This window comes from Propithecus coquereli, unplaced genomic scaffold, assembly GCF_000956105.1.
Source record: "Propithecus coquereli isolate 6110/MARCELLA unplaced genomic scaffold, Pcoq_1.0 Scaffold44, whole genome shotgun sequence".
NCBI classification, from domain to species: domain Eukaryota; kingdom Metazoa; phylum Chordata; class Mammalia; order Primates; family Indriidae; genus Propithecus; species Propithecus coquereli.
The window spans coordinates 1,884,545-1,898,639 of NW_012150174.1; the positions used below are offsets into that span (position 1 = coordinate 1,884,545).

Sequence of the window (14,095 nt, forward strand, 5' to 3'; positions counted from 1 at the left end):
CATTTCTGATGCTCAGCCTGCTAAGTAGAAGAACAGGAGGGAGGTCTTTTCTCCTGTCCTCCCCATGGCAGTAATTGCCAGCCTGCTGCCTGGAGGGCAGGAAGCAAAGTGGCAGGTGACCTTTGACAGCTGAGCCATTCTGATTTTACTTATTATGATGAGACAGGATGGGAATGAGACATGAGGTTCGTACCTGGGGATTGTTCTTCTCTGGGGAGACAATAATCAGGATGGCCAGTGTCACTTTGCTTTCTCTTTTCTTTCATTATGCATTTTGTACACATAGTCTTTCCCATTTAACTTATTGGAATCTAACTGATTTATCATCACATAAGCATGAGCTTTCTCGCTTGACGTGTATAATCATTTTCCCCTCAATTACAAGTCCCATTTTCATGGAGGCATATCTTGGAGCTGGTCATCCCCTGTGTCCTCCCATTTTATGCCCAGTATGTAGCGCAGTGAGGCGCATAGAAGGCACTCAGTGAATAGCTGATGAATGAGTAAGTGAATGAACATGTCATTGCAGGAAATTCTGAAAACCCAGAATAACATGAATTTTTCCCACTATCTGGAAACACACGTACCATTTGATGGACAATGTCCTAGGGTGTGTTTCACTAGGGGAACGTGTCTTTGAACAAAAACGGAATCATATTTTATTGTGCTCTTTCCCTTAAGACATTAGCTATACTCCTCCAGGTCATTAAATGTCCTTCCACACATCAGTACATGACAGAGTCGAAGTTGTACTAGGTCTGTCTGTGACGGGAACTCCATGTCACAACCCCTACTGGGAAGGTGTGTTTTGTAATGAGACTTTCTGTAAGAGACAGGCAAGGCAAAATGGAATGGGGACAAAGTCCAGGTTTCCGATTCCAGGAGCTGAGACTGCTGTGACCGATGGCATTCTCCCAAACCAAACCTTCCAACCTGGAATTACCATAAACCATCTTCATCTTTTTTTTTTTTTCAGTATCAAGAATAATCTTTATTAAGACCACAATTAGTAAAAGGTTATATAGTGTTTTAAAAACATCCCAGAATCCACCGCGGGCAACAAGTGCTAGGGAATAAACATCAAAGCATAAGAGCAAATAGTGCCCTGGTGTGTGATGTTAAACTTTTCATTTGTTTAATTAAATCCATCTTTTCTCCAATTTAGGCAAAGGTTATATAGCAGAAGATGACATTTGTCACGGGTGGTTCATAAAATGGCAGTGGCTATGCTTCCAAATCTTGTTCACAGCGTCTTCCAGGCATATTACGTAATACTTAGACATCCTGGTTTGCTCCCTGGGAGGAAACCAGATGATGGTTTCAATGTTACAAGAGAAACAGACATGGAAACTTTGTCCGTGTGACTAGTCCTCATAGATGTGTGACTTATCTATATGCTCAATGGGCTAAAGAGAAACAACAAATTATGTGTAATTAGAGAAAAAATAAATTCAGTTCTTTTCAGGCATAAATGTGTATTTAAAATTTCCTAGTAAACAAATAATACTTCTATTAATATAAGTGAAGAATCTCCCATATTTCCAAATGATGGTGAATGGACCTTATAATGAATTTTATATTTGATCTCTTCTTTGTAAATATGGTTGTGAAAATTGAGTTATATATTCTTCTTTTTAAAAATTCTCCCCTTAACACACACTTGTCAGACAATGTGGCACACTACGCGACACCACCAGGAAGATGCCTGAGAAGGCAGACGTGCCCTCCTCACTACCTCCCCCACTTTGTTTTACTTTGGGGATTTAACATCAAAATATAAACTCTTGGAAGGTCTTAATCTTTTCACATCTTCTTTAAAGATCAGTCTTTTCTTCGTAACGACACCTGCATGCGGCTCGCTGACTGTCCAGGTAGGGTTTACAGCCTAAATGTATGACGCTGTCAAACAAGAGCTCCACCGTTTTCTCACATGCCTGGACGTACTGAGCCAGTCCCAGTGTCTTCTGCACGGCCCGGCAGATCTTGGACAGGCAGTACTGGAACTCCTCATCACAGTCATTCTTGCTTTGGCCACAGGTCTCATAGCACCTGTCGTGTTGGTTGCAGCACTTTGTCAGGGAAGGGATCCCAATGTTAAGATGAACACCAAACAGTGGAGAGCCACAGCCATTCGGCGGGGAGGGTTTATAACCATAAGGTGGGAAAGGCTTAGATCCGTCGCTGCACTTGTACTGGCAGAGCCCGTCCTCGCCTCCCAGGAGGTCCAAGGCGGCGTTCAGGTACGTGTCTATCTTGTGCACGCCGTTGTGGATGGTCTTCAGCGTGGCCCTCCAGTCGGTGCTCTGGGCCTGCTCCTGGCACCCGACGGCGGCGGCCAGCAGGGCCAGCAGGGCCAGTAGGAACCGGAGCGGGGGCCGCGGGAGCCGGGCCATCCGCGCAGCGCCAGGCCGCGCCGGGATCCTTGAGCCCCCGAGCCGCGGCGGCGGGCGCGCCCCCACGGAGCCCCCGGGACGCCCTAGGCAGCTGCGGGGGTCCCGGGGTGTGCGGCCGCCGCCGGCTCCACGCCCACGCCTCCTTCCCAGCCCGCGGCACCCACGCTGCCCTCACAGAGCCGCCTCCCGGCGGCAGCGCCGCAGCGGAGCCGCGCGCCCAGCGCCCCCACCTTCATCTTTTTAAGGGGTTTACAAGTTCCCAGAAAAGAACATTTGTCATGTGATGGAGGCAAGGAGCTGGGGTAGAAAGAGCACTGGCCAAGGTGTTGTGAGTGTCCTGGGGTCTGTTCCTTCAATGAGCCGTTTATAGCCCCTCCATTAGAAAGGGATTTGGAGGTGGATTTCTTCTTAATGAGTAAAAGAGTGTCATCCCTAGGGGATGTGGTGTACATGTAAGAAAAATAAATAGGCTGGGACCTTGTAAAAGATGAATTCATAGATAAACAGATCTTCCCTTTCCTAGGGAAAAAACCTGGATCTCCTTCCAGTAATTAGAAATGTCACAAAGCAGAAGACCTGGCCCATTAGGCCTGTTGCTTGCAAGTTTGAATGCTGTGTGTCAGCTTTAAAAACTAGCTCCTTTATAAATTTTTCACGTTAAGCACGTGTTGGGAGTATGCCTCACTGCCATTCACTGACCACTCTCTCTCTCCTTTCTGCCTCTGTTGTCCCTCTGTCCTCTAGAGAACGTCTGTGAATAGCAGGGCCCAGCATCGTTGTGAGAAGGTCAGAAAGGCACCCCCACTGTTTCATCTGACAGTTCCCTTGGGCTTTGGGGCTCAGTTCTGTGGGCCGATCAGTATTAGCCGACCACAGCTCAGCACCCCACACTCAGCCCAAAGCAATAAACAAACCCAACCTGCAGGCCCTAACCAGTGTGCCCAACCACGGTTTCCTCACCCGGCTCATGTCCCTGCTTTCACTGCACAGAAACTCATTTCCCTGTGAGTCAGGCTCAATCCTCCCCACACCTCTACCTGCCCCTCCTCTACTGCCTTCCAATGAGCCGTGGGCGAGAGGTTCTGTGGGAAGGATCCCCCTTTATCTTTGCCTGTTTGCTTCCCCTGTAATAAAAACCTGAAGCCTGCCCTTGCCGTGTGGATTCCACAGTATTCCCATCCTCACCCGCGGGCGAGGCGTCCTGCGGTGCCTCCTCAACAGCCAAATGGGAGAGAGGGGTCCGCAGCCACTTGCCGCCCTCTGCCATTTCCACCTTCTTCACCTCGAATTCTTTGTGACTTATCTTTTCTGAAAGCACTGCCGAATTCTTTACTCCTTTCTCTCCAGTTTTACCAATGGTATCTGCACTTGTGATTTCTAAATGAGAGGGATTTTCAAGAACACATTCCTGAAGACCCCCCCAAACTTGCTATGCCAGAACCACCACGATTCTGGCCCAGGAATCTGCATTGTTCAAACACCCTCCAGATGCTGCTGATGTAGACAATCTGGTTAGTAATGTTCGGGCACAAAGCATCTCTCTATTGTATTTGTTGATAGAACTTTATAATCCTCTCCCACCCTTCTGGAAAATTTCCACAGCTCATTCACAGCTCTTGATCTGACATATTCACTGCCAATATTCTTAGTGACAATAACTATATTGTTGAACCTTCCGGATACACTGGCTTCACCAACTCTAGCCCCTACTCCTGAACTAATTTTTAAACAGTTTCTTTTTATTCTACCTAAAGAATGGCTCTCACATGAGTTTCCCTCCTCTTTATTGCCACTGACTTTGAATTCAGATCCAGGCAAAAATTCTCCTCCCTGGAAGAGCCTTCCCAGTAGCCACACCCCAGATTCTGGGAGAGAGTTTGTGGTTCCCAAGCACATGGTTCACAGCTGCTGGGTCATCTCACCCCTCTGCTCAGAGCTGCTTTCACATGTGTCTGTTCCCCTGCTGGACTGCAGGCCCCTCTAACTAACTAACATTTAGACAGTAGCTTACAGGTCATAAAAATGCTTTCCTTTCTATTTTCCTGTGTAACTTTCCATTCATTTGACAACATTTACTATTCTAAAGGGGAATTGAGACATGCAGACAGACACAACACAATTTAACAAGAGCCTAAACAGAGGCACACATGGGTGGCATTCCGAACTCTACTAGGGTATGGCAAGCCAGTGAATAGTATTATAATAGCTGCTGATTTTTTTTACTGAAAATGCAACACTATGCTCTATGTTAACATGCTTTATTTGATCTAAGTCACAGAGAATCTTTGAAATTCTTGGTGAAGACACCGCAGTTTAGAGGTACATGTTTAGGACGTTCTCTGAGGTCACACAGGTAACGGATGCAGAGCCAGGACTGAAGGCTGGTTTGTCTGACTCAGAACCTGTGATACACTAAACAAGGCCAAGAAGGTCAGCTGTGGAGACCCCCTCTCCACTCTAGCATGATAGGGAACATGCTAAGACCAGGGAATTTGTGAGCATGGGCCCCCTGTCATACTTCATTTCCTATAAAATCAGTTCCTTGATCAGAAGCAATGCCTTTGGCTCTCTCACTATTGGATAAGTGTGGGTGTGCCATTCTCCCCAGAACCCCAGATTGTAGTTGGAGGGTTTCCGAGAGACTACAGGTTGACGACCCTTCAGTACTTCATATACGAAGCCATGAGCTGGGCTGCATCTGTAGGTAGCGAGGTCAGGGGGCTCAGCTGTGGAGATCTGGGGGCAGCAGAGTGACAGAAGAGTAAGGAAGCGGGTTGTGGGGGGAGAGATGACCCAGCTTGCAGTGATGGCTGGTACCTACTGATTCTTACTTCTAATGGAGGTTCCACTTGGATAACAGGCTGGCCAGACAATAGAAGAATCAAACAATAGAAGAATGTCCCCCACTGTGCCCTCTCCCCACCCCCACTGCCTTCCCAGGATTCCTAGCCTGGCTTCTCTGGAAGCAGAGCTGACCCAAAGTCTGCCATCCAGGTGTTTTACTTGGGATTGACCTTGGGGTTCAAGACTGAAAGACGGGGGAGTAAAACAGGAAGGAGCAAGGCTAATGCCAGGACATGTTACAGGGCTGGCCACAGGTAAAGGCCACATGACTGGTGGTCAGTCCCACTGGGACTTTCTGAGGAATATAGTAAGAAGTGTCCCAGCACCCTCCACTGGGAGTCAGAGAGAAAAGCACCTACCCACCGGCTTCCATCTCCTATTGGTAAAGGGTATCCCCCCATCGTTAACTTTCCTGCCTTTCTTGGTTGTGCACATGTGGGTGCCCAGCGGGTTTCCCTGGAGTACGCAGTGGAAGGTCCGTGGAGCCGACCCAAAGCAAGGTGCTGCCAGGCTGTGCCTGCATGACACGGGTCAAAGCCCACGTGGAGCTCACCGCTGTGGCAGTGCCTGGACAAAGAGGAGGGGGCTCGTGGGTCTCAAGTTGTTCATCGGCCGCTTCTGGTACACGGCACAATGCTCTGCTTTTCTAAAGCGAGTGGGAACGTGTAGACCTCCCCAAGGCATGAACACAGCAAGTTCACTCAGGAACGAAGGGATTGATTGAATCTTAGACTGAGAATAAGAGTGAAGAGGAAACACACTGGGTAGCAAGATGGGGAGAGAGGCAGGGCAATTGGGCAAGACAGAGAACTAGAAACTGCCATGGGCGGATGAATGAGCCGGCCATTAGCCTTGTGGTCCCACAAAGACAGATGCCAGTGCCAGTGGGAACATGATCTGAAGCACAGCGCTTCATAGGACACTGAAGACATTTAGGGCGGCTCCCGTGCTTTAATAGGTTTAGGGACAGGGTGGCATTCCTAGAAACAATATTAGAGCTATTACACACCACATAATATCTTGCTTAAAATAACTTGTTTTTGTTTTCTTACAACAAACGTTCTTTGTCAGAAGCTGGGGTAAACTTAGGGTAATATGCTGGCCATTATGGTTAGGGAATCCAAGGGACATTTGACTCTTATGCCCAAACCAAACCCACAAGGTCCTCAGTGGAGACAAGTTCCAAGGGCAATGACCAGCAGCTTTATTGTTAGCTTGAGGTTTGGCCGCAAACTCCAAAGCAGAACGCAGGTAAGCTGGGCTGCACTGCGTGGTCTGGGCTAGCGATCTAAGAGGCCTAGTTCCAAACTCCGTCTCCAGCCCCCCAGGTCGGAAAGGCCATTGCCGTCAGCACCCCCCAGCACTAGGGGAGGGGAACCAGGCAGCCTGAGCTCATGTTTGACCCGCTCAGAGCCAAGTTCCCACCGCACACTCATAGAAGGCCTTTTCCAAAGCCATTTAAAGCTAAATAACTGAGAACAGAACAAGCTGTGAGACCTGCTGTTTCACTTCCTTTACTTAGGGCAAGGCTACCTTGCTGTAACAAAACACTCCAAAATGCAGAAGCTTAAGGAATAGACGAACTTATGCCTCACTCAACATTTTGTGGCTGGTGTTCCAGCTACCATCTCTCAGGTTCCTGCCAAGTTGCTGCTCTTACACGCCTGTGACTGAATCCTGCTACTCAAGCGTGAGCCGAGGACCAGCAGCATCAGCATCACCCGGGATCTTGTCACAAATGCAAAATCTCAGGCTCCACCCTAGAGCTACTGTGGCGGTCAGGACCACTTACTAATGTGTAGGCACTAGTGCAGAATAAAAGTGTGGAGACTCTTGTGCAGAAATTACTAGGAATTCCAAGCCCACGAAAGCAGAGCATTAAACCAAGCACAGGCCCTCTCAAGCTCGGGGCTCTGTGCACTGCACAGGCCTCACTTCCCTGCAGCCGGACAGGTTAGCAGGAAAAGCTACACAGCCAGGGCATTAGAAACACTGATACTATGCCACTGAACTCAGGCTTTGCCTACTAATATCAGATACAGATGCCTGCAGCGCTACAGGAATGTAGTAACTCAAACATTAATAGTAAGTGGAGTCACCCAGTTGGAACAATGTATTACCTGGGCAAGCTGGGAATATGGCAACGGGGTCCACACTCTCTGTGTTAAGGACACGGTGGTGCTGACCTCTTGACCCCTATGGGAAGATCTAATGGGGAACAAGTGGGGGTTCTCCAGGCCTTTCTTGCTGTTCCTATTTGTTCCACTGGACCAGGGTTGGCTGGGAGCCACAGGCTCCTCATCTAGGCACAGCAGCACGTGCTGTGTTTTGCAGGTATTCAGGAAGTTTAGTGGTATCAGATTCCTACGAAATGAAGGGCTGGGAAAGGCTGGTTTCAGCTGTGAGCTCTATCTGACGTTACTGCTCCTGACACGAGGGGATAATCAGCTCCACATTTTGCACATGCCATGTAGAACAGAAGGGACAGAACCCGCCTGAACCTCAGCAGGTAGGCACAGGTGAAGGTTATACCCATTTGCAGTCAGGATTCTCCTTGCCACCTTTATAATTCCCAAACAGGTCACACCCTTCATGGGTAAGAAGAAACAGAAGGACCAGATCGACCAGACACCAGATGGCTGTGGAGGCTCACAACTAACTTTTCCACCAAGGAATACACCTGAGAACCCCTAACTGATCTTAAGGTACTTTTCAGAAAAATCAGCAAGATCTAAGGAGCTCCTGGATCTCCAGATAAATGAAAAGCTGTTCCTGTTTCTAAAACCAGCCTCTGTCTGATCAAACTGGGAGGCCAGAAGCGGACGGCAACGGAATGAGACAGCTGGCCCTTGATACCGGACCAGGCCTGTATTAATGCAACCTAAGCTTTACCTTGTTATACATACAACTCTACACTCCATAACTACTCATCCCTACCTCCTCAATTTAACCTCAGAAAAAAAATTATTCAGGAACTTTGGTTCATTTCTTGGATAGAGTTCTTAATGACTCATTCCCTACTTGGGGGGCCCCTCTCACTAATACACCTATGTCTCATATTCTCTGTGCCCCCTCAGAATACATTTTTGTCTGTGGGACAAATGGCCAACACTAGGCCTATGGATGCCTTGACAGCTGGCACATAGGAGGTATTTGTTTGCTAGGATATTTAGTCAGTCCTTTCTCTGTTCACAACTCTATCAATACTTGGCATTGGACCAGTCCTTAAAACTTTTTGCTGGAACAAAAAGATTTATATCATATCTCCTCCAGGTAAGTATTTATTAGGCAGCCTACCGGATGGTATAGAATATTTCTTTGGGTGAACTCTGTTACCCTGGTGGGGAGTTGCTGCTCATGAACATATGATTAGAAACTGTTCCATCACCCTGGGAAGGCTTGCCAATGAGACCACATTGACCACAGTGGCTCAACAAAGAGGGCTAGATTCTTTGGCTAGAGTAGTACTAGATAATAGAATTGCTCTAAATTATATATTGGCTGAGCAAGAAGGTGTTTGTGCTATGGCTAATGCATCATGCTGTGTTTACATTAATATTTTTGCAGAAGTTGAACCCCCTCTAGATAAAATTAGACAAGAAGCCACCTGGCTCCAACAAAGTATCCCCTAAAGAACCTGAATATAATGTTAGAAAACTTATTTTCATGGATTCCATTGGGAATAAGATATATTTCTGATGGTCTACTTAAACTAGGAATTATAATTTTATGTGTGTCGAGATTTCCTTCTTGTCAAGGTGTGTACCTGTACCTGCTGTTTATCTTGAATTTTTAAATCAATGCCCTCTGTTCATGAAATGATTATCCAATATGCAAAAGAGTTCCCTGGCCCACCTCCACCTGTCTGGCTGCAACCTGGGACCTGTGAGTATTTACAATTAAATGTAAAACAATTTTATTCTGCATATTCAGACTTATGCCTTTTATCAGTAGGAAGTAGCTGGAGCAGTTGTTACCCAATTCCCTCAACATTGAGGAATGAACTACAAAAGGAGGGATTGTAACTGTAGGACCAGCTAAAATTGGCCCTACTCCGTTGCTAACGAAATGTTAAATTATCTTGTAGGTATGACAGAGCCAAAACTGCAAGTCATGTAGCCCGGGCATGCACAGTAGAAAAAAACTTTGACCTCTAACAACACCTGGAATGAACATTTCCTCCCCATGAAACCAAGAAGGCCAGGACGACTGGACTCTAAATACCAGAACTCTTTAAGAAAGAAGGGGTCCATTGGCCCAGAAAATCCATTGCTAAAATCTGCCTCAGTAAACCTTACTGCAAATAGCCAAATTTGAAGCCCTCCTATCAGACTCTGCCAGGCTAACACTCCTAATACTTTCTCTTGCCCTTTGACCTCCTTAAAACTTGCCCCAGACGCTAAAACAAGGAGAAAGATTTGAGCCATGTCTCCTGTCTCCTTGCTGGTTGGCGTTGCAACAAAGCCTTTCTTTTCTCTAAAGCCAGTGCCATAGTATTGGCTTTTATGCACATCTGGAAGTGAGCCATTGCTCAGTTACACTTTCTATTTTGTAGACTGGATGCTGCCCAGTTCATGAATTGCTAATAAAAGCCCATTAGATCTTTAAAACTCAATTTGTTAAAATTTTGTTCTTTGACACATTCCCCAAGGATTAGTATGGCTATATCTAGAGGGACAAAGGAAAGAATTTGTGGAACTTTGAATTAGAAGGGGGTAATCCCAAGTATGTACTAAGAAATTTGTAATAACTGGCTCTCCAGAAAAAAAATAATAAAGCCCTGATTTACAGTATTTGACAATTCCCATGTTTTATATTCTCCCACCGTAGTTTATTCCAAACTACCAATGGCTTAACAATTGCCTTGAAAAATCCCTGAAAACTTAATAATCAGCTCTCCTAAGCTGGTATGAGCCAGCTCTAGCACACCACTGGGCAGTCTGTTCTAAAAGGTAGAGACTACTAGCTATATGTTTGAATTTAAGTTGAGAGTTTTAATGAATCCCCAGGAGAAAAAAAAAAGAAGCAACACAAAACTTCTAATCCTTTAAAAAGTGCTAGCTTTTAAAGAAAACTCTCCAGAGAAAATAAAATACCACAATGTTTACACAGGTTGTAGAAATTGGTCATCAGAGAACTGAATAAAATAACAGCCTACTTTCTCCACCAAGAGTGAGACGGGAAACAGACAGAAAATCCCAACTTGCTACATTTCTGAAAGTTGCCAGTTTCATAACCTGGGGAGGAAAAAATAGATCTGTGTGAAGAAAATAAATAAAGAGAAAGAATAAAGCACTAAAAAAGATTTAGTGCACGGCTGTAAACTATAATTTTGTTGAATTGTGAGTTTGTTAAATATAAAATACGTTTACTTCCATAAAAAATAACTGACAATAGAGTGAAAATAAAACCACAAACTGGGGCAAGATATTTGCAGCACACATAATCAAAAGTCTTTGTATCAAGTATATAAAGAACTCCTACACATCAATAAAAAAGGGAAAAAAGTAAATGAATAGAAATTTCACAGAAGAGAAAGCGCAAATGGCTTATAAATCTGTAAAAATTGTCAATCTCATCAATAATCAAGAAAATATGAATTTAAACTACAATGTGATAGTACTCATCACTCACCAATTTGATATAAAAAATAAGTATGGCCTAGAATGTGGAGCAAGGAGGCCACTCACCCACTGCTGGTGGGGATATAAATCAGTACGTTTATTTTAGAAAAACAATTTGGCATTATCAACTAAAGTTCAACACAGTCACTGCCTATTCCACTCCTGGGTCTGTACCCATAGAAACTCTTATACCAGGAGACATGTACAAGATTGTTTAAAACACCATTGCAATAGCAAAAAAGAATCAATCCCGATGTTATGGAATGAGTTATGATGTATTCATACTTTGGAACATTATTCAGCATTGAAAATGAAAGTACTACCACAACAGACATCAACATGCCTATATCTAAAGAACATATTTTTGATTAAAATAAGCCAGTGACCAGAGAATCATACAACATAATTCTGTTTACAGAAAGCTCAGAACCAGACAAATGCCTAAATAGTATGTTGTTTCTGGATACATACATCAGACAAAAATAATTTTTAAAAAGCAAAGGAACAATAAGGGCAAAGTTTACGTTGAGGGTTACCTTGGAGAAAGAGCAGGAAGGAGTGTGTAGCCAAAGAGAGGAACACAAGGAGCTCCTGAGATATCAGCAACGTTCTATTTTTTGGATTGCTTGGGGAGCTCACAGTGGGGTAATAATCCAAAAAATTTAACTAGTAAAGTAATATAAATTAATATATAAAAAGTTAATATATTAAATTTAAAAATCGTGCTACTGATTCTCCATATAAACAGAAGTATGTAAATGTAAAACTGCGTACCAAAAGTTATGGTTGTAGCACAAATCATTCCTCAAATCCTTCTAATAATTTCCAAATTATTTGTTGATTTCTTAGTTGGTGTGTGTGTTGCTTCACATGTGTCACTTTTTAAGTGATGCCCCATTCTCTGCCTTGATTTGCCATGGAGAAGCATGTGTACTCCTCCAATGACTTTGCCATCAGACTGACAGTTGTTGGGTGATGCATAGTTTCAATAGGTAGAGAAAGAAATGGTCCACGGTGTTGAATTCTTTTTCTGCCACGTAAAGTAACATAGTCACAGGTTGCAAGGATTAGGCAGTAAACATCTTTTTTAGGGGGTAGGGGAGGGATTGTTTTATCTACCACACTAACATACTCTTTTAGCTAAGGTTTTCTTTAAATTTTTAAAAAGGTATTTTAATGATATTGGACATATAATTTTTTAGAAACCAGTAATATTTTAAATAGTACATGAATTGTACACTTAAAGGTTGCCCACATACGTTCTCACCTGGATATGAAATGAGTAGTTAATATTAGAAAGAGAAATCTGAAGAGTAAGAAAAAGGAATTCGTGCAGATGAAAATTCTGAGTAAGCACTGTTTCACTATAACAAAGTAGTGACTTTAGATGCAAAAGATTATATATTCAACATTCCATCTGCTAATAATTCTACTTTAGCCTTTTCTTTGTGGTAAGTTTTGAGCTTCTCAAGCCCATCTCTCTCAGCACTACCTACTGGAATTCCAGGAAATTCCAGAGCTTAGCCTTAAAAAACTACAGGCCTCATAACTGCTGGTGAAAGAAGTGTCTGTAAATTAGAAGGAATGTTCTCTCTTGTCTTGAGGCTGCAAGAAATGCTGCTGATTTTCTGCATCATAAACACATTCTTGTGACAGTTATTTCTAACAAAGAACCTTGAAAAGACATCCAAACTTCAAGGATGGTTGCTATGTTTTATAAAATTAAATCTTGATATTTAAAACTGTAGTTCTTATTTGTAATCTTACTTATTAATGTGTTGCCTTAGTAATAATATTTTAATTAACCTTTCTGTCTTCAGGAAAGTATAAATTATTATGCATTTTCTTGGTTAACCTGGAAGAGCTAGAATTCATTAAGGGCTTTACATGTGCCCGGAACTAATCAAAGCCCCTGTCAGCATTGATCATTTAGTCCTCACAACAATCCTACAAGGTAAGTACCATTATTTTCCTCATTTCATATTTGGGGAATATAAAATTTTTCTTGCTGGGTCTTAAGACTGAGGCTTAGGTCTGAGATGCCATTCTTGTATCAATGGACCTGTGGACTTTTTTATTTTTGTTTTTCCAGTTCTTAATAGAACTAAGTCTTGGTGTTCTCCTATTCTACTTAAATTAATTGTTAACAGAAAAAAGTGGAGGCCTCTTGGGCCTCTCAAGTAGCCTGGTCACATGTGGCTATTACAATAGGGTCACCATCTAATTTATTCTCCATTCCAGGTCATTTTTGAGAGTGAAAGGAGGTGCCACTGTTAATGATTAAGTTTGGACAATAAACACTGAGACTATCTAGCGCAAACCAGGACACAGTCACTTATAGGAGGCTGTTGGGAAATCCCCTTAAAGCCTGGAGGTTCGGTATCACCATGACAGGAAATCTTTCTTTTTCAGGAGAAACAATTGAAAATAGTTGGCTGGCACTATTGTTATTGTTCTAAGCATGGTACTGGAAGGAACTGTGTGTCCCTTCCAGAAGGCAGAACAAAGGCAAAGAACATGCAAGGCTTGTAAAAGGCCTGAAAAAGTGCTCCCATGCACAGCAGGACCAGTGGCTGTGGATGGTTGACACCATTCCTCCTCTCTGTTCCCACCTTCTTGTCTATTCCTAGGACCAAGTGAGCCAAGCCAGCTCAGAGTTAAATCTGACCACAGGGAATCCCACCTTTTCCAAGGAATGGAAGTTGTGTAGGGAGTATCTGGTATATTGTTTAGCATTGCCTTGGATAAGAACAAAAGGGACAGGGAAATCCTTTGACAGTTATTTGCCCTAAAACTTTCCCCTCATTGTGCCAAAAGGAATTAAAATCAGGCCCACACCTAGAAAGAGCCATAATTCCTAATTCTGGCAGGCTCTCATCTATGACAATGATTCCCAAACATTGTATAACTCTGGCCTGATTTGCTTCATCCTGGGTCACTGCTCCTCTTCCTAATATCCTACTCAAATTTCCTCTAGTCTTGTAACAAAAGTTAGAAGTCCATCTTTATTTTCCTATGGGCTACCAGTTGAACACAAGTCTCACCTCCTTCTTGGCTGTTATATGCTACCTTCCAACATCTCTGCTGTCAAGTCTCCATAATTTGCTTGCAGTAGTCTTGGAGATTATTTCCCTAGTATCTTCAACACACTGCCCACATTCCTCTTCTTCCAGCAAAAACTCCAGGCAAAAATCCTGAGCTATTATTCCCTGGGCTGGGCCTTGCTTGCCCTAC

The 14,095-nt window shown here is 43.9% G+C and overlaps 1 protein-coding gene across 1 annotated transcript; it reads right to left on the reverse strand.

Annotated features, from left to right (window-relative positions):
* Positions 1 to 1,812: 1,812 nt before the first annotated feature.
* On the reverse strand, positions 1,813 to 2,393 carry LOC105818229 (group XIIA secretory phospholipase A2). The gene has a single exon (XM_012654169.1). The coding sequence runs from the start codon at positions 2,391 to 2,393 to the stop codon at positions 1,815 to 1,817; it is 579 nt and encodes a 192-aa protein (XP_012509623.1). The 3' UTR covers positions 1,813 to 1,814.
* Positions 2,394 to 14,095: the final 11,702 nt, after the last annotated feature.

Bases quoted from the DNA above. Each gene is read 5' to 3' on its own strand.
- LOC105818229 (XM_012654169.1), bottom strand. From the start codon at position 2,393: ATGGCCCGGCTCCCGCGGCCCCCGCTCCGGTTCCTACTGGCCCTGCTG.